The sequence below is a fragment of the Trachypithecus francoisi genome, unplaced genomic scaffold, assembly GCF_009764315.1.
Source record: "Trachypithecus francoisi isolate TF-2019V2 unplaced genomic scaffold, Tfra_2.0 Lachesis_group10, whole genome shotgun sequence".
Taxonomy (NCBI): Eukaryota; Metazoa; Chordata; class Mammalia; order Primates; family Cercopithecidae; genus Trachypithecus; species Trachypithecus francoisi.
Window position 1 is genome coordinate 11,811,759 of NW_022681455.1, and position 27,055 is coordinate 11,838,813.

The 27,055-nt window shown below is 43.9% G+C and overlaps 1 protein-coding gene across 5 annotated transcripts in view; it reads right to left on the reverse strand.

Annotated features, from left to right (window-relative positions):
* The window catches only part of ADTRP (androgen dependent TFPI regulating protein), a 92,678-nt gene that overhangs the window by 58,186 nt on the left and 7,437 nt on the right, over positions 1 to 27,055 (reverse strand). For 3 of the 5 annotated variants that reach the window (XM_033216227.1, XM_033216225.1, XM_033216224.1), the window contains exon 2: positions 7,644 to 8,003. In XM_033216227.1, the coding sequence (XP_033072118.1) occupies positions 7,644 to 7,796 (153 nt within the window). In that variant the 5' untranslated portion in view covers positions 7,797 to 8,003. Of the gene's footprint in view, positions 1 to 7,643; positions 8,004 to 17,029; positions 17,051 to 27,055 lie in introns of those variants that run through there. The other 2 variants (XM_033216228.1, XM_033216226.1) reach the window with 2 other exon arrangements.

Sequence of the window (27,055 nt, forward strand, 5' to 3'; positions counted from 1 at the left end):
TGGGGCACACGGAGAGTGCGAGGCCAGGAGCTCCATGGGGAGGCTTCCAGGAGGGCAGGAGGGACAGGTGTGCATCAGCCCATCCCACCAGAACGGTCTGCTCATCCTCCGAGGACGATGCAATGTTTATAAAACTCAGGATGAGCTTGACTCGCGATGACAGAAGGAGAGATCAGGGGAGGCAATGCTAGCTGTTATGGGCTGAGTTACGTCCCCTGCCAACCACCACCAAATTCATATGTCGAAATCCCAACCTTTAGGACCTCAAAATATGACTGTATTAAAGCGGTGATGAAGTTAAAATGAGGTCATGATGGTGCACCCTAATTCACTATGACTTTTCCTTATCAGAAAAGGAGATGAGGACTATGGACACACACAGAGGGAAGACCACGTGAGGACACATGGAGAAGGTGGCCATCTGCAAGCCAAGGACAGAGGCCTCAGGAGAAACCGACCTTGCCCACATCTTCACATTCCAGCCCCCAGAACTATGAGAAAATCAATTTCTGTTGTGTAAGCCCAGTCTGTGGTACTTTGTTATGGCAGCCCTAGGAAACTCTACAGTAGCATTAAAAGATGACCGCCACAACTGGTCTTCTTTTAAGACTCTTATAACAAAATTACTATCATTTACATTTCACAACTATTTTGGCACCCAGAAAAGCCCACACGTAACGGCATCTACTTAGTCAAAGTTTATTTCAGAGCTGCTGCTCCCTGATTTATCCTTTCTCCTGTTTCTTCCCTAATTCTGTTCCCACTGCGTGTCCCGTGCCTTTTCCTGAAATGCCGCTGCTCTGAGTTCGTTAGCTGTCTTTTGTTTCTGTTGCTGGCTGACTAACACCTGCGACAAAGCTGAATTGACACTTTTAAATAACTAATGCAATTCAAAAAACTGCAGTTAAAGGATATTTAGTTTTTACATTCGTGTGTCTTCACAAACCCACAAAAATCTTCAAATTGTGGAAGCTTAGCCTTTCTAAGTCATCAAGCTTATTCTCTTGCCTTTAAGCCAGAGCCTCCTCTCTTTAAACTACCTTAGGAAATGAGAATTTCTTCTATTTAAAAAGTAATTCCAGGGAGGGAGATTCCACAAGTTTCCTGAGCAAGACATTACAAGTCTTATTGGATGAGTCAAGTAATCCAACACTGAACTCAGGACTGTGCCTGACTCAGCCAGGCGGGACTTTCTTATTTCTCTCCTTTGAAATGACGCAAGAATCTGCAGTGGGAGACTACACCAGAAGAAAACAGCAATTGGAGGCTGTGATGAGCTCTTTATATAATGGCGGTGGTTGTGTTTGGAGCAGGTACTTTGCCAAGTATATCTGTATTCGTATGGAATATACAATTTCCATCATCATTCATGCACATTTAACTTAAGAAACTGAGATTAAAGGATGAAATAAAGAACACAGGAGGAGAAAGAATGTGCAGAACAGAGTTTGGAATAATGAAGAGAAAAACGAGACCAAGAGTATCGAGGGACAGGTTGGAAAGAAGTACCAAAATGCTTGGCCAGTGTTTCATAGCTGAGGACAACGGGCTTCAGTACAGCAGTCGGGTGGCTGTGGGATAAAATACATTCGTGATGGAATGGCCTCTCTAGAAAGGGGCTCATGCCTGTTAGAACCATGTTCTGCTCATTCACTCATTCCACTGACATTCACGGAATGTCAGTTAGGTACCAGAAATTGTCGGTGAGGTACCAGAACATAATACAGACCTGGGAAAGCTCTGTGTTAATGTCTTTCTCTGGAATTAGGAAAAGAAGAAGTGGAAGAAGATGATCGAGAAGGAGAAGGAGGAGGAAGAGGAGAGAGAGAAACCTTTTCTGTAGGTTTGGTATTTTACATGATGCAGGTCAGGTTCCGTGGGAAACAATCTGAGATTCTGAGATGTGCCTGCAGGATGTTCACCGGGGAATGCTCTCGGACATCTACGAGAGGGAAAAAGGGAGCAGGATTGAAGCAGGGAGGCTAAGTGCTGTGCAGTTGCATGGAATCAGTGGATCCCTTGAGGAGCTCTGAGCTGAGCTTCTCCTTCAGAGCTGTCCTGGAGTGCAGCCTTTGCATCCCATATTGGATGCCAGTTATCGCAGGCAGCAACCCCCGGGAGGGGCCTAAACCTTAGTCAAGGCAGCTCCCTTCTGCTGAGGGCAATTCTGGGAGGGGATCTCAGCTTTGCACCATCGGCAGCGAACACTCCTTCTGAAGCTGAGGACTGAGTATCTCAGTGCTGGGGAGGTATGAGGATCTGGGTGCCTTATCAGAGTATCCACTACACATGAGAAAACTGAGGCACAGAGAAGTTAGGCAACTCACTCAAAATCACACAGCATGTGAGCACAGCCAGTGTTCTGGCTTCAAAAGCCAGGCCTTCAATCACTCATCTCTATACTGTGTCCAAAGAACCTACCAAAATGCTGTCATAGTTGCTTAATAACTTACAGCTGCTTTATTTCGGGTGCTGGTGGTGACTATCACATAGTTCTATCAGTCCTTACCCTTTCAGCTATCGAAATGCATCTTTGTGAGGCAGAATAGTTAAGTGTATTTGACTCTATGAAGCTGAAGAGTGCCATAGGGGCTGGTCACAGTGACTCACACCTGTAATCCCAGCACTTTGGGAGGCCAAGGCAGGCAGATCACAAGGTCAGGAGTTCGAGACCAGCCTGGCCAACATGGTGCAACCCTATCTCTACTAAAATACAAAAAAAATACACACACACAAAAAATTAGCCAGGCGTGGTGGCGCATGCCTGTAGTCCCAGCTACTCAGGAGGCTGAGGCAAGAGAATTGCTTGAATCCGGGAGGCAGAGGTTGCAGTGAGCCGAGATCATGCCACTGCACTCCAGCCTGGGGGAACAGAGTAAGAATCTGTCTCAAAAATAAATAAATAAACAAACAAACAAACAAATAAATAAATATTGCCATAGATTTCTTAAGGTTGGTCCCCCAAGTGTTGAAGTGGGTGCCATACTGTAAATTCAACCCTATCTTCTCACTGTTCACAGGCTGCCTTGGAGGACCCACAGAGGCCTCCCAGGTCCTCTGTTCCCCCAGCCCTAGGCCAGCATCCCCAAGGACCTATGTGGTATTGTCACTGTTGTCATCATGAGAAGTTGAGGGTGATGACGATGGAGCTGCCTGGGGCTTGGGCAACTTATGAAAAGGGAGGGAAAGGTCATGCTTCTGTTGTTGAAGGGGGTGTTGGGGGCATGGGGAGGGAGGAGCCCACTCAGAATCTCCCCTGGAGATCCCAGTTATGTGGCCCCACCTCTAACAATGTTTCAGAAGGAAGTCTGTCTTTAAAAACAAGAAATCCTATTAAACTGAATGAATTCTGTGAGCCAAGCTGTGGCTGCTGAGCCTTGCCCTAAACCCCTAGCTCATATTCCTTGGGATTACGGACAGTCCCTGGATGGAACTGGGGTGGACAGAGAGCAAGGGACACAGCATTTGTGGAGGACTCAGGCACTGGATGATCTGAGCCAACTTGAGCAGCTTGAGGACAGCCATGGCACTGCCTTGGTCTCACGCCCAGCCTCTGGGGTTCCCCATTCTGCGTGGCTGGCTGCTGGCTGCTGGAGCCTGCAGACTCTACCACCAGGACTGCCTGGTGCCTGTGGGCAGCTACAACAGGGAGGGCAGTGGCTTGACAGTGGCCTTCTCCAGCTGGGAAGACAGGGCATGCAGCTCAGGGAGGCGGAAACAGGAGCTATGAAGGGGAAGGGGGTGGATGACTCCTGCTGGCCTCCACCCCCCGCCAACCTAGGTGCTCAGTGAGGAGACTGATGTTCTAAGTCACCCCCCTGCATTACCTTCTCTACCCAGAGAAGTTCACCATCACCTCCTCATCCTCCCCTTTGTCCACCTCCTAACACCATGCTGATGCCATTCTGAGTGCTTCCCACCTGTCAGATCATTTCTCCCCCATGGCTACCCTATGGTTAGGTACTATTTTTATTTCTATTTGACAGATGTGGAAATGAAAGACACAAAGAAGTGTCCAGCCCAGGGTCTCAGGGCCAGTAAGCAGCAGGACTGAGGTACCATCCCAGAGATCATAATTGTAACCATTGTGAAATACCGCCTCTCCCTCCCAGCAGGGAAATCAGTGGCCCCTTCAGAATTCAGTTACTCCCTTATTAGGCAGAGACTCCTATCTGTCCTCTCCTACCTTAGTCAGAAATGGGTCACCCTGACCAATTCCCAGTGGCACCTTAGCTACTACCACCAACCCCAGGGGAGTAGCTCAGTGCAACTCCTGTCTGCCTCCCCTTCCAGTCCCCTGGGATAGCTTCAAGGGGAACTGGGGCAATGCTCACAATGCCAGCTGGCACCAAAGGGGGCTTTGCTCTTATGAAGGGGATACAACTGATACTCAGCCAATTAGAAATTCAAGCTGTTTACGAGGAGGTGTGTAAATTTCCCGGTAAGCAGGATTGGATACTAACTTCCCCAAGCTGAGGTAAAATAAATAGAAGAATGTGAGAGCAAGTTGTGAGACCTTTATGACTTAATAAACACAACCAATTAATTAGTCACGAATGAACACTAATTAATCATTAGGAAACACAACCATTAATCAGCCCTTGAGATCTCGAGAGCCAGACATTTTCAGGTCCAATATTTCACCTTAAGCAACATATTTGAAATCTACATTAAATGGATCCTCTGAAATACACTCAGCCCATCTTCCCCAGTTAGGAAGCATTTCATTAGGTCGCACTTTCAAGATGACTCCTAAGGGAGCTCAGAAAGAAAATCACCCCAGGTAAGCCCCTCTCAGCTTATGTATGAGGGCCAGAAAATACCAGAAGAGAGGGACTGCTCGATGATGCAGAAAGGCTGAGGTCACGTCAACGTACCAAGTTGCAGCTTTTTAATATGTGGGTATCCTGTGCCAGCCACTGTGCTGAATTTAAGGTAAGAAATACAGACGGTTAGGGTTGGCAAGGACCTAGGAGAAAAATACTTCTGTTTTGGAGCCAAAGTTTGATTGGAATGTTAAGACTCACATGGCAGGGAGAGAGGGAATTAGAAAACAATACTGTACATGAATCAGCAGAGACTGAGAGATGCTGTGAAAATCAGAGAAAGGAAAAGGAAATTTGGGCTGGAGTTGGTCAGCAAAGATTTGGGGGGAGTATATGGGATTCCCAAAGTTCTGTGAAAGAAGCAATGTGGTGGAGAGGGGTAAGTAGGTCTTTTTTCTAAGGATAGAGAGAACATTGGGCAGAGAAATGACAGCAGGAAGCCCAGGGACCAATACTAGTGAGATGCAGTCCCTACTGCAGAAGAGACCAGCCTCCCAGGGAGAGGCAACCTGAAGGCTGGTTGGGCAGGTGAGCTCTTGAATGGGAGTATGACATTGGGTCCATGAGGCAGGAGGGAGCCACTGAGGTTTCCCGAGCGGCAGACACCACGCTTCGATCCAGGTCATGGTATAAAACACAAACCAAAACCAGTGCTTTGAGAAGATTAATTTGGAATCTGAGTGGCTGGATTGGACCGTGAAAGGACAGTAAAGAGATGATATGGTCATCCAGGTAGGCTTAATATGAGCCTGGAATGAGAGAGACAGTAAGGTTGAAGAAGAAAGGATGAACTTAGTAAAAGGAGAAACTAATAGGATTTGGTAGCGGATCAATTAGGGAAGCAACATTGGGATTAACACTAGGAAATGATAGTATCATTGACAAGATAAGAGACTTTTCTCACTCTTGGAAAATGAGGGCTCTTGGAAATGTAGGTGAGCCAGAATTAAAAAGTCAGGATCAGGCCGGGCGTGTGGATCACGCCGGGTGTGGTGGTTCACGCCTGTAATCCCATCACTTTGGGAGGCTGAGGCAGGGCGGATCATGAGGTCAGGAGATCAAGACCATCCTGGCTAGCATGGTGAAACCCCGTCTCTACTAAAAAATACAAAAAAACTAGCCGGGCGAGGTGGCGGGCGCCTGTAGTCCCAGCTACTCGGGAGGCTGAGGCAGGAGAATGGCATAAACCCGGGAGGTGGAGCTTGCAGTGAGCTGAGATCTGGCCACTGCACTCCAGCCTGGGCGACAGAATGAGACTCCATCTCAAAAAAAAAAAAAATTAGCTAGGCGTGGTGGCAGGCGTCTGTAGTCTCAGCTACTTGGGAGGCTGAGGCAGGAGAATGGCGTGAACCCGGGAGGCGGAGCTTGCAGTAAGCCAACATTGCATCACTGCACTCCAGCCTGGGCGACAGAGCAAGACTCCATCTTAAAAAAACAAAACCAAAAATAAAAGTCAGGATCAGTTGTGTATGTGTGTGTGTGTGTATACAAAGAAGTAAGGGAGCTGGTTAATGAGTGTGGTGATAAATCTATTCTTAGCCGCACATAGTGTGAGGCAGGACATTCATACTGGAATTGGATTTGATTAGAAAGTCAGTCCTGACTATAGACACATGTCTCTTCTAGTTGACTGTTTTTCACAGAAAGCCAATAGAGACACAAAACTTAAGGATGTGTGTGTGGTTTTTTGTTATTGTTGTTGTTTACTGTGGTACTCCTAGTTCTACAAAAAACATTTTTTGTTTTGTTTCTGTTTTCTTTTTTTTTTTTTTTCATAAAATTCCATGATTGAAACAGGCAGTCACCTTGAAATTTTCAAACACACTAGAGCTGTGTTCAGGGTTCCAATTTTTCAGGCCAAAATCAAGAGGCCACTAACCAGCCAGTGAGGAGGAAGCAGCCACTTCGGGCCTCTTTGATTTTAATTCTCTCCACTTCCACCTCCTTAGCATTTCAGAGTGTCACAGTTTCTGACCACATACATTCTCTGCTTGTCAAATGGGGATTACGATTCTGAAAACAGATGTTTATGTGGCACCCAAGATTTTAGTCAAAAACCTCAAATATTAATTCACATCCCCAAATGATTCCCCATTCTTAGTTTTTAACTTTAAAAGTATTTTTTTTTCCTATTCCTCAAATATTTTTTGTAATCCGCTTTTCTCCCATTCATTCACACTTCATCAGAATGCAGTCAGCCGGGTTAGGAAGACAAGAAAGGATTAAGTCATAAGCTTGGTTTTTAAATAGTTGAAAATGTGTATTTGCCATTCGGTTGGGTGATTTGTCCTTTAAGATGGAGCCTGAACCTATAAAAAATTGAGGTGGGAGCTGAACATGGCAAAATGTGTTTGCTTTTCTTAGATAAATCTGTTAGTCTGTGTGTGCTGTAAAATGGCATTATTCCTTCATTGGAAATTACACTTCCTACACAACATACGCCACTCTGCCTTCTCTTCAGACTTCCCCAAGCAAAGTTCAAAATGCCTCCTGCATTTGTGGTTAATCCCACGGTGAAACCATTAGCGTGGTCCCCAATTTTGAGCACATCTGAAAAGGGCTCCAAGATGAGATTTTTTTTTTTTTCAAGAGAGCATTTAACAATGAGAAAGCACAAAAATGTAACTATAGATAATTTCCAAACTGGGTTTATCAGAGTAAATTGTTAAGTAAACAAAAAACCCAAAACTCACGAATGGTGAAGAAGGAAGACAAATAACAAAATTGTATATTTAATCAAATCCAAAGATGTTATGCGTAGCAGCACTGATATTCTAGAGAAATGGATCGGTTCCTGGTATGGCCATATGGACTTACCAGATTAAGCAGCGTCATGTATTTCCACCTTGCACCATTTGCAAAGATTTTGGGTTTCACCTCGTCTTTTCCTTCCTGTGAGATGTAATAATTGAGGAAAGTATACCAGCTCAGAACAAGGAAATGGTATATGCATGTAGAAGTCTTCGTCATGGCTAGTGCTGACTGGCGCACGGTGAATGTCTTGAGTAGTTTCTGGCGTCCTTCTGTGGGTCACAGCTGAAGTCCAACAGCAGGCCGGTGAGCTATAAACCACACCCCTCTGGGACTGAGAGTTCCAACACCGGCTGAATTTGGTTCTGTTTTAAGCTCCTTTCCTGATAAACTTCAGAGACAGGATTACTGCTGTTTTTCAGATGCCTGCATTTAGATAATGATAGATAATCTGTAGATTTGCATAAAATACAACATGTGGGCTTTGAGAAGGGCAGGTAGCAATCAATGCAAGAGCTGTACATTTTACCGTTTGACTCGGGCCCTGGGGCAGGGGCATGGTTAAATGAAGTAATCATGAAATAGTAGGAAAATCTAACAAAATACTGCCATGGCTGTATTCTCGTTTCTTTTCATTTGCATATAACAAGGAAGTTGCAACCTTATCTCTTGAGAAAAGGAGGAGCAGGTTGATAAACCAGATCATGGGTGTGCTTAGGGCATGAACAGTAGAAAGGAAAAGTGTGTTGTAATTTTGCTCCTGAGGTCTCTGAGATTCTAGAAAGTCTGCAACAACCTTTGATCCCCCAGGGAGCAGTTCCAATGGTTTCTTTTATTTTCTTTCTTTCCCTTCCTTCTTTCCTTCCTTCTCTTTCCTTCCCCTTCCTTCCTTCCTTCCTTCCTTCCTTCCTTCCTTCCTTCCTTCCTTCCTTCCTTCCCTCCCTCCTTCCCTCCCTCCTTTCTTTCTCTCTCTCTTTCTTTCTCTCATTCTTTCTCTTTCTATTTTGTATCTATACCCTGGAGAACCAAAAGTAACCCAGGGCTGTCCCAGAAACTCCATTTGCATAGGCATTTCTGTGCCCTGGGAGGGAAGAGGCAGCTTAGGAGGCCATCGGTACTGTGGCTACCACACCAACATACCTGACTTTAGAAGTTGCTGGGAGAGGGTAAGAGTTCCTGCTCTGCCATGATTAGGATGAGACATGGCTGGGCGAGTCAGCGTGCAGGACTGGGCTCTGACTCAGGCTCCACAGAAGGGAACTAAGGAAGAACTAGAAGTGGATGCCTTGTGACATCGCCAGCTTGTTTCCCTGGGCAACTGACTCCGAGGGGTGAGTAAATCCCTCAGAGAAATGCTCCTGACACAGTTATGTAAGTCTGTAATTGGTGCTTTTTAATGACTTAACCAGGGCTTAAAAGTACTAGCAGAAAGAACTGTAGGCTGGACAAGGAGGACAAAACATAAACAAACCCACCTCCTAAGAGTCAACAGACTCCCAACATCAGGAATGGGAGATGGGAGGAGAGCAAACCGGAGCCCGCCATGGAGGTCTGCATTGCAACCATGTTTTTTTTTCATCTATTGGGGCTGCTATAACAATATACTGTAAACTGGGAAGCCTGGAAACCACAGAAATTTATTTCTCACTTCTGAAGGCTGGAAGTCCAACATCAAGGTGCTGACAGAGTGCCTGGTGTTTAATGTGGGTCGTTTTCCTGATTCATAAATAGTGCCTTCTGTCTGAGTCCTCATGTGGTAGAAGGGGCAAACAAGTTCCCTGGGGCCTGTTTTATAAGCCACTAATCCCATTCATGAAGACTCTGCCCTCATGACCTAATCACCTCCCAAAGCTCCCCTCTCCTAATGCCATCACCCTGGGCGTTAGGATTTCAACACAGGAATTTGCAGGGAACACAAACATAGACCATAGCAAACCATTCTCAAGGGACAGGGTGATCTGGGAAATGGGTACATAAAACTCTGTACAAAACTCCACAGCCTGGGCTAAATTGCAAATAATAACAGAAGCTAATACTTTTACAGTACTTACTGTTTGCTAAGCATTGTTCCAGTTGTTTTACACATATTAGCTGATTAACACTCTAAATAACACTATGAGGTCAGTACTATTATGTATTAAGTACATTTTCAGATGAGGAAATTGAAGTCCGGTCTGCTAAAAGGATGTGTTCAACACTTTGTAAGAGGCAGAGCTGCCATCTGAACTCAGTATGATGGTTCATACTGAGTGGCAACTTGATTGGATTGAAGGATGCAAAGTATTGCCCCTGGGTGTGTCCATGAGGGTGTTGCCAAAGGAGATTACCATTTGAGTCAATGGATTAGGAGAAGCAAACCCACCCTCAATCTGGGTGGGCACCATCTAATCAGCTGCCAGCGTGGCTAGGATAAAGCAGGCAGAGGAACATGGAAGGACTAGACTTGCTGAGTCTTCCGGACTTCATCTTTCTCCTGTGCTCGCAGGATGCTTCCTGCCCTGGAACATCGGACTCCAAGTTCTTCAGCTTTGGACTCCTAGACGTATACCAGTGGTTTGCCAGGGACTTTCGGGCCTTTGGTCACAAACTGAAGGCTGCACTGCTGGCTTCCCTAATTTTGGGGTTTTGAGACTCGGACTGATCCACCACTGGCTTTCTTGCTCCTCAACTTATAGACAGCCTGTTGTTGTGATTGTGTGTCAATTCTCCTAAATAAATTCCCTTTCTTATATACATACATCCTATTAGTTCTGTCCCTCTAGAGAACCCTAATACAGCCAGTGTACCTGCCTACAAAGGAATAATGTTGCTCTGTACACTCTCCGACTCCCACTTTGATATTTCTCCTCCCTACAGAGTCCCTTTTATTATTTTCTCCTCCCATCAGAAAATTATCTCAGAAAAGGATCAGTATGTTTTGAAACTTGGTGGTGCACATATGAATGAATGAATGAATGTCTCCAAGAGTGTTTTCATTTTAGACACCATTGTTTAGAGGTCTTATTCCTTTATACAAAACAAATTTCAAGCCTAAGTCTGCAGATGGGTAAGGATTGAGGTGAAAGTAGGAAAGGAGGGGAAGACAAAGACCCGAATCTCTGAAATGTGTGTGCCCGAACCTGGACACTGGCCCTTCACCGCCTACATAGTTTTTTCCTTTGTGTCAGCCTCAATGCTCACAGATGAGGCCTGTCATAAATACTGATACAATTGTTTAAATTTATTTGTAAGAGTTTTAGTGTTTTACATTGGGATCCAATGAATTGTTAGCATTTTAATAAATAATAACATGTAATACATGTATATCAGGATTTAATAACGTAATATCATTTTAATACATATTAATAATTTAATAAAATGGTATTATTTTAATAAATGACATGTAATATATGTATATAAGGATTTAATCATTACATGTAATACATGTATATAAGGATTACGTTATGAATTAAGAATTATGAATTAAGAAATAAAATTATTTCTTAATTCAACATCTGCCTTTTCTTATAAAACTTTTCACAAAATTGTGGCCAAGGAAAAATTTACATTGCAACCATATTCACATCATAATTTGTGCTCCTGGAATAACCAGATCCATTTTCATGAAGCAGCCTGACCATCCGTCCCCCACCATGAGACCTGGGTGGAGCTTTGGAAAGCAATGAATGTCATCTCTTAGCTACACATTACAAACTAATACATACTAAATGTGCTGTTTGTCTGCCTTTTCCTCTCTCTAAGTATCTGGAGGCTTCACATCATATCCAGGAGAAGTGGGAGGGAATTGTTCAAAAATTTTACTATTTTACAAAGGAAATTTTAAACATTTAAAAATACGCATATTTCATAATTTGATCTGGATATGACACAGGCCACTTGGTTACTAAGAGTGACTTTCTTTGAAACTCTCTACCCACTGGGAGTCTGCAACATGATTCTTTAATTTCACAAATACTTATTAAGCAACAACTATTTGCCAGGCACCTGCTAGGCCCTGAGGATTCCCTGAAGAAGAAGAGAGATGCAATCCCTGCCCTCGTGGAGCTTATATTCTAGCAGGAAAGACGGACATTAAGCAACAACAAAAACAGGTGTTGATTTATAATTATGGCAACTCCTGTGAAGAACAAACACAGAGGACTTATTAGAGGGGACTGCAGTGTCAGACCTGGTGTGGGTAGGGTCAGGGAAGCTAGCCCTGAGGAAGCCACGTGTGAGCAAGGCTTAATCTCCCAATATGCTCTTACTATCCTTCTCACTCTGTTTCATGAGCTCCTCTTCCTCCACCAGCCTCTTCTGTGTTGGCATTCCCCAGAGAGCTGGTCTGACTCACCGTTCATTTCCCAACACATACTCACCCTAGTGATTTTATCCATGATCATAATTTCTACCACTGCCTTCTAGTTTATGACCATATATTTTATACCTCTAGTCCAGGCCCTCTCCCTATCCCCACCAAGTTTCAAACACATCTTTGACTACCTGTCGGAATCTCCTGAAGGAGACAGCCACACCTCCAACTCCATATGTCTAAAATGAGTTCACTGCCTCCCGCCAAGCCAGGCTTTTCTTCTCTAGTCTCTGTCTTGTGACCGTGGCCTCACTATCCACCTGGGAGCTTACCGTGTCCCCCCTCTTTTTTACTCCTCAAATCCAATTAACCACCAAATCCTGCCTAGTTCATTTCCCACATCAGGGTCAAATCAGTCCCTTTCTTTCCATCCCTTCTACAACTGCCCTCGTTCAAGTGGCCGCCATCTCTTGCCACCACCATAGCAAGTGTCTCCTAGCTGGTTTTCCTGAATCTAGTTTGATGTCCTAGCTCTATTTTTCACAAGGTCAGTGAGTGATTCTCTCTGAAATGCCACATCCCCCACAAGCTCATGTCCCTTTACTACATCAGCATCACCTACAGCATTACATCCAAGTTTCATAGCTTTTAATAACCTGCCCACTCCCCACTGTCTCTCTCCAGCCTCGTGTTGCATCCCACATTCGATGTCACTCCAACAACACTGCATTGACAGAGCTTCTCACCCACACCTGGCTATGTCACATACCAGCGCCTTTACTCCTACTGTCTCCTCTCTGTGATGCCTCCTCTCAACATATCTTTGACTGGTTATGTCATAACCCTCATTTAAAATGCAGCTCAGCAGCTTCCTTCTCCAGGAACCCTTCCTTGACAGCCACCACAACCTGGCCATCTTAAACAGCCCCCTCCTGTCTTCTTTAACCTGCTATGCATCCCTGCATATTGCATAATGACTAAGAGTTTGTCTGTTTTATATGTCATTATCTCCTAGGGTTCACATATAATGCGTTTGAATTCCTAGAGTTTAGCATAGTGCTGGTCACACAGTAAGTACTTAATAAATATCTACTGAATAAGAAAACAAATAACCCAATCTTAAAAATGGGCAAAACACCCAAATAGACATCAAAAGATAACATACAAATGGCCAATAGATATATAAAAAATGTTCGACATCACTAAATATCAAGGAAATGCAAATTAAAACCACAATGAGGTACATCGCCTTACACCTGTCAGAATAGCTGTTATAAAAAAGAAAGAGAGAAAGAAAGAAAGAAAGAAGAAGGAAGGAAGAAAGAAAGAAAGAGGAAAACAAGTGTTGGCAAAGATGTGGAGAAAAGAAAATTCTGATATACTGATGGTGGGAAGTAAATTAACACAGATATTATGGAAAATGGTATGAAACTTCCTCAGTAAATTAAAAATAGACATATAATATCATCCAGCAATCCCACCACTGGGTATATATCCAAAGGAAAATGAATCTGTATGTCAAAGAAACACCTGCACTACCACAGTCATTGCAACATTCTTATTTACAACAGTCATGACAGGGACTCACCGTAAGTGTTCATCTGTAGAGGACTACGTGCTCGAAAACAAGACGTTCCTGATAAGTCCTGCTCTTGCAAACGAAGCAGGGCGTTCCTTCTTTGCAAACGGAGGACAAAGGAGCCAGCTGCAAACAGCAGACTCTAGAGGCTTGTTTATGTGTAAACATCTTGAAAATCCAGAAGGTCAAGGAAAGGTCAGAAAAACAATAATGTGTCTTGTGACTTGGTAACACTCCACAAAAGACTGTATAAAATAAAGCGGAGCCTGTCGTTCGGGGCGGCCGCCATGTTTGTGTTGTCTTGTGTGTTCATTACTTTGTTTAGGAAACACGCGGACCCCAACATTAATCCATGGATAAATGAATGAAGAAAGTATGGTACAGATATACAGTGGAATAATACTTAGTCTTCAGAGAGAAGAAGCTTCTATTTGTGACAACATAGATGGACCTGGAGGGTATTATGTTAAGTGAAACAGGCCAGGCACAGAAAGATAAATACTACTTAACCTCACTTATATGTGCAATTTAAAGAAGCAGAGAGTAGAATGGAGGTCACCAGAGGCCTGGGGCGGAGGTGGGAGTGGAGGTTGGGGAAAGTTGGTCAAAGGATATACAATTTCAGTTAGACAGGAAGAATAAGTGTAAGAGATGTATTGTACAACATGGTGACTATAATTAATAACAATGTATCATATGCTTGAAAATTGCTAACAGAGTAGAATAAGTATTTTCGGCCAGGCATGGTGGCTCACACCTGTAATCTCAGCACTTTGAGAGGCCGAGGTGGGCAGATCACTTGAACCCAGGAGCTTGAGACCAGCCTGGGCAACATAGCAAGACCCCATCTCTACTAAAAACACAAAAATTAGCCGAGTGTGGTGATGCGCACCTGTAGTCCCAGCTACTTGGGAGGCTGAGGTGGGAGGATTGCTTGAGTGTGGGAGGTGGAGGTTGCAGTGAGCCGGCATCACACCACTGCACTCCAGCCTGGACAATGGAACCAGACCTTGTGGGGAAAAAATAAAAAGGTATTATAGTGTTATCACTGCAAAAAGAGGATAAGTATGTGAGGTAATGCATGTGTTAATTAGCTTGAGTTAGCCATTCCACAATGCATACAGATTTCAAAACATCACGTTGCACACCACAAATGTATACAATTTTTACTTGGCAATTTAAAAAATAGTAACAGTTATGAAAATATTTGCGGAATAAATGAATATGTGGAATACCAGGTGTACCAGTCTACCGAGTCTTACCATAAGCCGGCTCATTCATTAAAAACCTACTGTGTTCAACGTGTTCAGCTGCTGGGTTGTGGGGAGGAGGTGGAATACAGAAATAAGTAAGACAGCCTGAGCCCCAGAGGAACTCACTGCCAAGTGGCAGAGACAGGTATGTAAACAAAAAATTAGTGCACGATGTGATAAGTACTATAATAGAGGTATGCATAAAGTACTAATGGAGCTTAAATTATCCTGCACATTATTCTGTCATTCTAAATATATGGAAGATTGAGCTAACGATTAATGCATTGAGTAAGTCATGGGAAGCTCCAGACACCATGTAGGAGAAGATAAGGATGAAGGGAGTCCCACGGTAAAGTAGTCATGGCCACTGGCACAAATAACAGTTTTTCCTGGTAGAGATATAACCCATTTCTTATCCAGTCACCAAGGGATGAGGTACAAAACACAGAGAGTCAGGGCACGTGGGCTTGAGTCCAAGCTTGTACATGCTTCAGGACCTGGAGCTGACCAGCCATCAGCCTCACTGGGGTGTTAATTTCCTTCAGTATGAAATGGGGTTCAAGGAACCCGCAACAGTGACTATCTCATTTCCCAAAGCTGAGACGCCAGCTGAACTAAGGGAGCAACTGACCAGGGCTGGCCTCTGAAGAAATGCCCCAACCCCACACAGATTCACACACACCCACACATACCATGGCGCCAGCTGCAGCAGGAGGGGTCGGACGACACTCCTAGGTGACATCTGCAGGTCGAGCAGTCATGAGCAGGAAATAGGGACATAGGGCACAGAGTTCTTGAGATGATGGTGAACAAGTCTGCTGATGTGTGGTTTCATTTTGACACAAGAGAGGGGTTCTCCAGCTGCTGTTGCTAAACAAACAGCTAACCAATATAGCTCTCAAATGTTAAGCTTGAAGGCAAGGTAAGTTGGCGGGACTTGTACTTGTTCCACCTACCCTCATAATCTGCACAGAGTCCATCTGAGATGGCTCGTTACGTTTACAGCTGATCTGTACGTCCAAGTTCTTACAGAACTGTCTTACCTTTGCCCATCCTTGGGGTAATAGTCCCATCATTAAACTCTCAGCTGAGGGAACTGCCTTTTCCTGTTGGAACCCTCACTGATGCAGCCAATCACTATAAGCTCCTCCAGGGGTGTCTGATACATCTCTGTGCCCTCAGCACTATTCATGGTAGAAGGTAAATTCTAAATGCTAATAGAGATTTGTTGTTTGCCAAACTGTCTACCCCAACAGTAACATACATAGGAGTCCAACTCTCCCCTGGGGCCCGAGCCATGACCCCAGCACGAGCAACCTTAAGAAACAGCTTGCCTCTGCCTTCCTCAAAAAATGAACTTCTCTCTTTCTTAGGACTGGCAGGTTTCTTTAGGATATGGATTCCCAACTTTGCCCTCCTGGCTCGGCCCCTCTATGAAGCAGCCAGAGGCCCTCTCAGTGAACCCCTAAGCCCCACACATAACATATTTCCCACTTTTCGTAGACTCCAAACTGCTCTCGCCACTGCACCTGCCCTGTCCTTACAAGATATCTCCCAACCCTTCATTCTCTATACCGCCGAAAACCAAGGAATAGCTCTCGGGGTCTTAGGGCAACAGAAGGGAAGTCCTCCTTCCTTTGCCGCTGTGGCATATCTCTCTAAACAGTTAGACAACACTGTTAGAGGGTGGCCAACCTGTCTTAGAGCGTTAGCAGCAGCAGCTATTTTAGCTCTGGAAAGTAAAAAACTAACATTCGGCCAAAACACCACCATCCACAGCTCTCACAACTTACAGGATCTTCTCTCCTCCCGGGTGTTAAGCTCCCTCTCTCCTTCCTGAATTCAGTCACTCCATGCCCTCTTTATCGAAAATCCCAAATTCAGCCTTGCCAAAAGAGCCCTCCTCAAGCCGGCACCCCTAGTTCCAATATCCTCTTCCCCTCCTACTCATTCTTGCACTGACATTCTGGATCACCTGCAGCCACACTTCCCTAACGTCTCCTCTGAGCCTCTCACTAACCCAGATGACCAACTATTCGCAGACGGCTCATCTTCCGGAGCCCCTGGCTCTCCCAACATTGCTGGGTATGCAGTAGTTACCTTAAACTATATAATTGAGGCTAAATTCCTACTCCCAAGGAACCTCCTCCCAGAAGGCAGAACTCATAGCTCTCACCAGAGCCCTAACCCTCTCCAAAGACAAACAGGTCAACATATACACAGACTCCAAGTATGCCTATCACATTCTTCATTCCCCTGCCACCATCTGGCAAGAGACAGGGTTCCTTACCACCAAAAGAACCCCCACTACTAACGGCCCCTTATTTACCAACTCCTTCAGGCTGCACACTTCCCAACTGAAGCAGGAGTCGTACACTGTTGAGGACATCAAGCAGGATCAGATGAAATCTCAAAAGGAAACAGGAAGGCTGATGAGGCAGCAAAACAGGCCTCCCTTTCTCCTCTCCCTGCACCCATCCTCCTTGTCACCCCAGCATTCCCACCCAAATACCCTCCCACCAAAAAGGTTTCGATACTACAGCAAGGAGCCTCCCTTCAAGGGGACTAGATAATCAAACATCAAAAGGTCGTTCTTCCCCAAGAGCAAAGCAAGGAAATTCTAACATCTCTTCACCAGTGCTTCCATATGGGCACACACCCTCTGTACCTACTCCTTCGCCCTTATTTCTCCTCCCTCCAACTATTCATCTCACTAAAGGACATAACCTCAAACTGTTGTATATTCCTCCCAAGGGATCCTCCACCGTCTCCTCATCCCTACACACCAGCTCAGAGGAACACTCCCAGGGGAGCACTGGCAAGTAAACTTCACCCACATGCCTCCCGTCAAAAAAACTAAATACCCTCTTACCCTCATAGACACTTTTTCAGGTGGAGTAGAAGCATTTCCTACCCTTCAGAAAAAGCTGCAGAAGTCTCCCAAATTCTCATAACAGAAATCATCCCTAGATTTGGTCTCCCTCACTCCATACAATCAGACAATGGGCCTAGCTTCATCTCCCAAATTACCCAACAAGTCTCCCAATCCCTTGGCATTCAGTGGTGCTCCATATCCCATACCAGCCCCAGTCATCTGGAAAAGTCGAGGGGGCAAATGGAATTCTCAAAACTCAATTAACCAAACTCACATCTGAGGTCAAAAAACCTTGGACCTCCCTTTTACCCATAGCACTGGCTTGCATCAGAGCCAGTCCAAAAGTTCCCTCCTTCCACAGTCCATTTGAGTTAATGTATGGATGCCCTTTCCTCTTATAAAAGAGGCCCCCTCCTAACTCTCAATTAGGAGAGTACCTCCCAACACTCTCCCTCATTTGTCATATTCTCCACGAACAAGCTGAGCAGACCCTCCCAAAACCCCACCAAGGCCCCACCGACCAAACACTTCTTCCAGGAGAATACATCTTTCTAAAAACTCTTACTCCAACGAGTCTCAAACCGAAGAGGGGAAGGTCCTGTCCAAGTCCTTCTCACTACCCCCATTGCAGCCAGACTTTCAGGACACAACTTTTGGTACCATCTTTCCAGGTTAAAAAGGGCCGCTGGAGCTGACCCGCCACCAACTAACCAACCAGCTATTCCTTGCAAATACTCCAGCACCCTTCTCAGACCAACTCGACTCTAACACCCATCCCAGAAGACCCCACTCTTCCCCCATGAACCATAACAGATAAGTTGTCACCCCTTACCATTAAGTATCCAAACCCTTATTAATGGAAATCATCCATTACGCTGCCCTTGCAGGAATCACACTACTTACTCTACTCTTTGCCATAGGACTATATACTGTCTTGCCTCCTGGGTGGAGTTTCAAACAAAAAATCTCGATATCCGTAACCTTTTGCCTCATAATCCTGCTTATAGCAGGTGTAACAGCCACCAACAAATAGTTACTGCTCCCTAATGTCCTGTCTTTGCCTGTCCTGCCGTTTCACCCTCTTCCTTCACTGCATCACAGAAAACATCTCATGGCCCTACCCAGAATATCCCACCCTCATGGCACTCCTTGATTGGATCACCGATCTTCTATTTCAAGGGAATTTACAGGAATTCACTCCAGATGAAGCCGAATTCTTTACCTTTACACTTGCTCTCTCTCTATCTACTCCTTCTCCCCTCCTCCTTCTCACTACGGCTCCACCTTCAGCGCACCATTCAACAGGCACATACGATACTCAATCAAACTAATCCCTCCCTGGCCAAGGCCTGCTGGTTCTGTGTACACCCCTCAGAAACCACATCAAAGGATGCCTTCCCAGTTCCCTCAAACTCTGGGTTCTCACCAGTATAACCCTCCACCCCCACTACCAAAGTTTCAGAGGAGTAAATGCACTCAAAGGTTGCAAACTCAATCTTCCTGCACATACTTCAAAACACAAGGTTATCTTAGGAGCACTTACTAAAACTCAGCCAACACGCATCCCTATGCATAAAACGTGAACTTTCCTCAGGAGTCCCCCTAGGCACCCTCTCCTCTACCTTATGCAACTATATCTTAACACTCACTCCCCCAACAGGCATCCAAACAACAGTAACAAACCCCACACAAATTCTCAAAATTTCCAACCCCCTCAGACCCAAGTCACGGGAAAAACATCAGGATTCTACAATAACCGACACAGGTCCTGCTCAGAAATTGCAGGGTGGAGCGCTTGTCTAGATCCTGTCCCCACTTCCGAATGCATGGAAATCCCACTGCCTAACACACCTTCAAATGAACTGCTTATTGACACAAAACACTTCTTTCTACACTTAGAAAACTCAGCAGTAGGAGCTAGCCAGCTCACCTCAACACACCCTCTTCAACCCCTAACCGGAGTGGCTCTAGCCTCTTCCCTCCACACCTGGCGCTCAGAGAACAACCTTTTATACTCCCTTTTTGCCATACATTTACAATTCTGCCTCCCTAGCCAAGGTGTATTCTTTCTATGCAGCACCTCCACCTACCTCTATCTCCCCACCAACTGGACAGGCACCTGTACACTGGTCTTCCTCAGCTCTAAAATAGACATAGCTCCAGGAGAAAACCTGCCCCTCCAAACCTTAAATCCTCAACTCTCACACCACAGGTGCCGGGTCATATAGCTTATCCCACTACTTGTAGGCCTAGGCATCACAGTGGCTGCAGGCACAGGAGTAGCAGAAATCGCAACCTCCTCTTATCACCATAAAACCTTATCAAAAGGCCTTTCAGATGGTATAGATGACCTTGTAACTTCCATATCCACCTTACAAGCTCAGCTAGACTGCCTAGCGGCAGTTGTCTTAGAAAATCTCAGAGGTCTCGACCTACTTACCGCTGACAAAGGAGGACTCTGCATTTTCCTAGACGAAGAATGCTGCTTTTATTTTAACCAGTCAGGCTTCGTTCAGGATGCAGTAAAAAAACTCAAAGATCGAGCCCAAAAGATCGGGGAAAGCAGCTCCTCTATCCGGCCTTCTTGGCCCTCTTGGTCTCTCAGCACCTGGGCCCCCTGGCTACTACCTCTCCTTGTACCCACTATAATCCTTTTTCTCCTCCTAATCTTCGTGCCTTGCTTAATACGCCTCTTCACCCAGTTTTTGCAGAATCATATCCAAGCCTTTACCCATGGAACCATATACGACATGATGTTACTCCAGGAGTATCAACAATTTCAAAACCAAAACCAACACCACCTTCCAGCCTTTCCCCTAGTTACCGCCCCCTCTCAGCCTGAAGCAGCCAGGGGGCCTGAAGAGCCCCCTTTCCTATCATCTATTCAAAGGCTGGAATGTTGGGGTCACCCCGACCAGACTGTTTCCCCTCCCTTCCTATAGGTCTTACAATGTAGTCCTTTGTGACCTCCGCACAGCTCCCCCTGGGCTAAAGACAATCCCCCCCTTCACTGACCCCTCCAGTAACTGTCCAGGCAGTTACGAGATGCAGTTAACATGTCTGTTCACCTTGCATAACAAAACTGGCAAAAAACATCTCCAGGATGCGGTCAAGACACCTGCACCCCCGACTCAGCCCCCTCACCCTGACTCAGCCCTCCTGCACACCCAGCTCAGCTCCCCCCACCCTGACTTAGCCCTCCTACACACCCAGCTCAGCTCCCCCACCCTGACCCAGTTCCTCGCCCTATAAAGCCCTGCGGTAGTCTGTAAGCAGATCTGCCTCCTCTGCTTTTGTCAGGAGATAGCCTGACAGGACTGACAACAAATCAGCTTGCCTGAACTTGGGTCTATGGGCCTCATTCCTTTCCCGGCTGTCCTTCCAATTATCCTTTAGAGTGGGTTGATTCTTTTACTACTATGTAACATTGCCCTTTGTTTCCAGAAGTTTCTTTGCTTGGATAAAATCTACGTTATCTGATATTAATATAGCTATTCTTTCTTTTATAAAAAATAAGTAATGCTTACACAGTATTTTTAGTCCTTTGACTAAACCTATGTATTTCACTGAAATTAAAATGATTACTTGTATATAGCATATAGTTGAGTCACGGCTTGTTTGGGTTTGTTTTGTTTTTTATCCACTGTGCCAATATTTGCCTTATAATTGGTGTATTTAAACCATTTACATTTAAAGTAGTTGTTATTAGGGCTCAAGTCTTCTGTTTAATTATTGGTTTTCTCTTTGTTTCCTCTGCTGCTTATGCCTCTGGTCCTTTCTTCTTCCTGTGTATTACATGAACACTTTTTAGGATTCCATCTTGATTTACTTATAGTATTTTTGAATGTACCTTTTTGTGTAATTTTCTTAGCAGTTGCTCTGGGTGTGACAATATACAAATGTAGCTTATTACAGTCTACTGGCACTGACATTTTATCACTTCAAATTAAGTATGGAATCCTTACTTCTGTTTTAATCCCTTTATCTTTTCCCACTTTTAAACATCATAGTCCTGACTCTCAGATGCTGTTATAATTTTTTGTTCTACTCATTAAATATGATTATTTAAATTCCTGAGAAGAGCTAGTCTATTGCCTGTCTGTATTCCTGACTTTTACATTGTTCTTTCGTCTTTCCCAGTGCTTCAGGTTGCCTTCTTTGATCATTGTCATTCAGTTTGAGTCGCTTCTTTTCCACTTCCTTTGGGTAGGTCTGCTTGCAACAAATCCTTTAAATTTACCTTCATCAGAGAATGTCTTTATTTCCCTTGTATTCCTGCTTTGTAAGAGATAGAATTCACTGTTGACAGTCCTTCTTTTAGCACTTAAGAAATGCTGTGCCACTTACTGTAGCCTCTGTGGTTTCAGAGGAGAAATGTGCTAGGATTTGAATGTGTATTCCCCCGTGGTAAATGTGCCATTATGCTCTGGCTGCTTTCAAGATTTTGTCTTTAGTTTTCAGAAGTTTAATTATGGTGTGTCAAGGCATGGATTTCTTTCGGCTTTCCTATTTTAAGATTGTTCCACTTCTTAAATCTATAGGTCTATGTATTTTACCAAATTTGGGGAGGTTTCAACTTTTTTTTTCTTTTTTTCAAATACACTTTCAAACCACTCACTTTCTGCTCTCCTTCTGGGACTCAAAGGATATGAAGTTTTGATCTTTTTTACTGTCCTACAGTTCCTTGAAGATCCATTCATTTTTTTTTTCAGGATATTTTCTCTCTGTTTTTCAGATTGGGTAAATTCTATTCATCTATTTCGAAGTTCTTTGATTCTATCCTCTGTCATCTCCATTCTATTATTGAGCTCATCCAGTGAATTTTTATTTCTGTTATCGTATTTTTCAGTTCTATAATTTCCATTGGTTCTTTTTAAATAACTTCAATTTCTTTGCTGACATTTTCTATTTTTGTTTCAATAATTCATAATTGTTCATTAAAGCATTTTTATAATAACTGCCTTAAAATCTTTATCAGATAATTCCAGTATCTGATTCACCTCTGTGTCAGTGATTATCTTGTTTTCATTAAAGTTGTGATATCCCTGATTCTTGGTGTAACTATTACCTTTCAGTTGTATCTAGAATAATTCCTTTTAACCAAATGAGTGTGAGCAACGCTGCAATGAGTAATCTGCCAACTTTATTATTTATTCTGCTTTTAACCTGGACATTTTGTATTTTGATTCTTAGGAGACTCTAAGTCATATTTAAATATTTTATTTTAGTAGTCAGACACCCTGCTTGGGTTTGGTACCTGGGTCCTGGCCTGACTTTTGTACACTATGATTCTGATGACAATTTAATTTTCTGGACCTTTGTGATGCTAGATTCATCTGTTTGGTTTATCTAGTACCATGGGGGCTCCCAATGTGATAACCAAAAATGTCTCTAGACATTACCAAAAGTTGCCTTGGGGAGAAAATCACCTCCAGTGGAGGACCACTGCTCTCCAAACCAGAAAAACTCAGTGTCCCCAGTGTGGGGCATGGCATGATCCTATGAGGCGAGCCAGAGAGAAAGTCTTCTAAAGCCTTACAGAAGCACATTAGGACCTTATCCAGTGTTTTTATGAACCAACTCCTTTCCCTGGCAAGAGGAAATGGCTTTATTTGCTTCTTTCTATATCTGCCCACGTTTGCACTCATGGAAGATGTCAATGATGGCTCCTATAATAGACCAGGATTTGATTTCCTATATAACACAGCTCAAAGATTAATCTAGCCCTTCATGAACAAGTGGCCTTTATTAAGGCATTACGGTGATCAAATTTCAAAGTGAAATCCTTTCAGAATTACACATGTATGTGTACATACTTCTATTCTGCTTTAAAACATGCTGTCAGGCTGGGCACGGTGGCTGACGCCTGTAATCCCAGCACTTTGGGAGGCTGAGGAAGGCAGATCATGAGGTCAGGAGTTGGAGACCAGGCTGGCCAATATGATGAAACCCCCATCTCTAATAAAAATACAAAAATTAGCTGGGCATGGTGGCGAGCGCCTGTAGTTCCAGCTACTCAGGAGGCTGAGGAAGAAGAATCACTTGAACTTGGGAAGCAGAGGTGGCAGTGAGCCAAGATTGTACCACTGCACTCCAGCCTAGGCAACAGAGCGAGCACTCCATCTAAAAAGAAGCACACACACACACACACACGCACACAGACACACAAAACATGCTGTCTGTCAAAGTTCATTATCTTTTTTGGTTGTTGATTCTTTTTTTTTTTTTCTACATTGCTGAAATGACATCACATGACCTTTCGAAAGTTTTTGCTTTTCTGCCTGGAAACATAGGACAGTGTTTCATAAAAGCAAGAAAAAGGTTGCTGTGCTTTTAAAAATCTCCTTATCTTGGAAAAAAAAAAGAAAAAAGCTGCCAGATTGCTCACCACAGAGTTCCTCACACTCATTTGGTTAAAAGGAGCTCTTTTGGTTAATCGTTTACTGCCCTGTGGATAGAAAGCCATCCTCAAACTGTGTGAAAATAAAATGAAACCTCATAGAACGCTTGTTTACAAAACGGCTGAAGTTGAAGGTCACACCCATTGGCCTCCGTGGTATTTTCTCCTTGCCAAACAAGTCTGCATTATTGCACATTAATAAATCATCTGGGATCGCTTCACATTATCTAGTTGGTTGAGGTTCATGGACACTAACCATTTTCCACCAATCTCCTCTAGAATGTTCATGGTGTTTTAGGCTACTCAGCATGAGTCCAATTTGTTTTGTGGGTGCCCAAAATAAATCACATGCCAGTGTAAAATAAAATTAGCTTCTCTTTTTTACTTTCAGAGAAAGATTTATTTGAACCCTGGCCTGCTGAGGATAAGAATGTTTTATAGACGTGAGCTCCGTGGACAGAAGTACAGCTGATTATCAGCTGGGTAGAGCAACTGTCTCCTGACCCTAGACTCCAGTAACTGTTCCCTTGTATACTTTCACTTGAACAATGTCCAAATCTCTTTCCACCATGTTTTGCCCTTTCCCTTCCTGTGTTTGCCTTCTAAGATTCAGAGGGAGTGATGTCAAAATGATTTGGAAAAGGCCTACATAGGTCGTAGATGGAGTGCAGCCATTTATCTTCAAGGCTGTCTTCAAACCATGAGGCTGCTTTCTCAATGAACTTGCTTGAAGTGCTGGGGAGGTAGCTTTTTTTTTTTTTTTTTTTTTTTTCCTGTTCTGGAAAGCAATAATTACTGCACTTCATCCAGTAACCTTATTTCAGGAATTCATTGCATGATAATACCCTCCCCAGCGCTGTGGTAACATAGAACAGTTTTGATGTAGTCCTTAGCCCTTTAATGGGGCAAGTGTGACAATCCCTGTTTTCATTAATCTGGCTGTAACTTTCAAAATGAGCACTGGATCAGGAGCAAAAAGAGAACACAGAGTCCAGAAGCCATCAGGCTACATGGCCAACTAGGAAAGTCTAACCTGCAGCCTGGGCTGTTGCTGTTCAAGGATCTGTTGTCTACCACTAGAGTCATCCTTAGGATGCCACGAATGAGAGGATGCCTGAGGAAATGTCTGACAGCTACCAGTTGACTTGAGGGGCTCTCAAATCTCTTTCTGTTATTGTCATGAGGCTGCTATTCTGCAGTGAAAGGCTGGCTTCTGGAGAAGTGTGAATTCCAAAGCTAATCAAGGCAAAAGATTTTCACATAGTGGCCGAGAGTGTGAGTCCTAAATCCTAAGTTACCTACCTCAGATCCTGGCTTCGGCTGGGCATGGTGGCTCATGTCTGTAATCCTAGCACTTTGGGAGGCCGAGGCAGGTGGATTGCCTGAGCTCAGGAGTTCGAGACCAGCCTGGGCAACACGGTGAAACCCCCGTCTCTATTAAAATACAAAACAAATTAGCTGGGCGTGGCAGTGCGCACCTGTAGTCCCAGCTGTTTGGGAGGCTGAGGCAGGAGAATTGCTTGAACCTGGGAGGTGGAGGTTGCGGTGAGCCGAGATCATGCCACTGCACTCCAGCCTGGGCGACAGAGCAAGACTCCGTCTCTACAAAAACGAACAAACAAACAAAAACCCTGGCTTCATTTGTTCCCAACACCGTGGCCATGGGCATGTACCTGAAACTCTCTGTGTCTCGGTTTCCTCAACTATGAAATGGGGATGATGATAATAATACCCAACTTACAGCATTGCTGTGTGGATTGGAGGAGACAGTGCTTATGGAGTACTAAGGACAGAGCCTCTGAGGTCATAAGCTCTCAGTAAGCATTAGGTTTTAGGATCAGAAACCCTTGGAGAATGTCCTCACAGCCACAACCTGGCCAGAATGCCCATGTGGCCCACAACAAGTACCCCATTGCTAGAAAATGTGTTTGCTGGAACAACTTCTGCAATGTTTCTTCAGCATGGCCGAGGTGCTAAATCTATCACTAGGCTTTCAATTGCTAGCAGCCGGAATTCTTTCCAGAAAACATTTGGTGGGAACAATTTCCAAACATATTTCACAGTTGTCTTAAGGCCAACATTAGCTTTTAAACTGAAGAAAAGTCTTCACTTTTGACCTGGGGCTTTCCATTAAGACTGTAACAACTCAGAATTTCCCACTGGCCCCTGCAGTTTCTTAGGAATTGAAAAGAGCAACTGCAATTGACCTGAAGTCGCAAGTTGGTGAATTATCATTACCTCTCTTTTTGAGGCAGGGTGGTGAAGAGAGAAGGAATGTTTGTGTGTAATTAGTAGACATCAGCCCATTTAAAATTATTGTAACGTATTATTTTCTTTATTTTTTAGTAATGAATATACTTTCTATATAAATAAAAATAAGTACTAATGTTTATTAGGCACGTCAATGGCTTAAGCATGTGCACACACTTCACACACATTCTCTCATTTTTTGTTTCCTACAACCCTCTAAAGCAAGTGTTATTGTGCTATATTACCATCAAGGAAGCCACATCTGAGGATATGAGTGTTTAAATAACTGGTCCAACGACACACAGTGCATAAACAGCAAAACTGGGACTTGAGGCCATGGCTGTCTGACTCAAAACTCCATCATCATATGGGGATTCTCTGTACTATCTTTGCAACAGTTCTGTAAATCTAAAATTATTCCAAAATAAAAAGGTCATTTAAAAAAATAAAATGTATTGCTGAAATGGCTCTACTACGCTATTTCTCTAAATGACTTATAAAAGGATTTCACTTTGTTTATATGCTACATTTCGGAGAAATCTTGAAAAACAGAATGCTATATTTTTACCTGAGGATCCTTTTAGCAACTATATTCCCAGAGTATTGTCTTGTACTTCTTCATGTAAAGCACTTAGAATAGAGCTTGACACCTGGAAAGCTCCCAATAAATATTACGTATTATCATCATCATCGCTATCATTGCCATCTTCATAAATCATCCTTTGTTACATTAAATCTTATAGCTTTAAAATTAGTAAATACTTTAGAGTCCCCACCAGACTGTGAATGACTGAAGAGCAGGGACAGACTTCTGCAGGTCTTCAATAAAA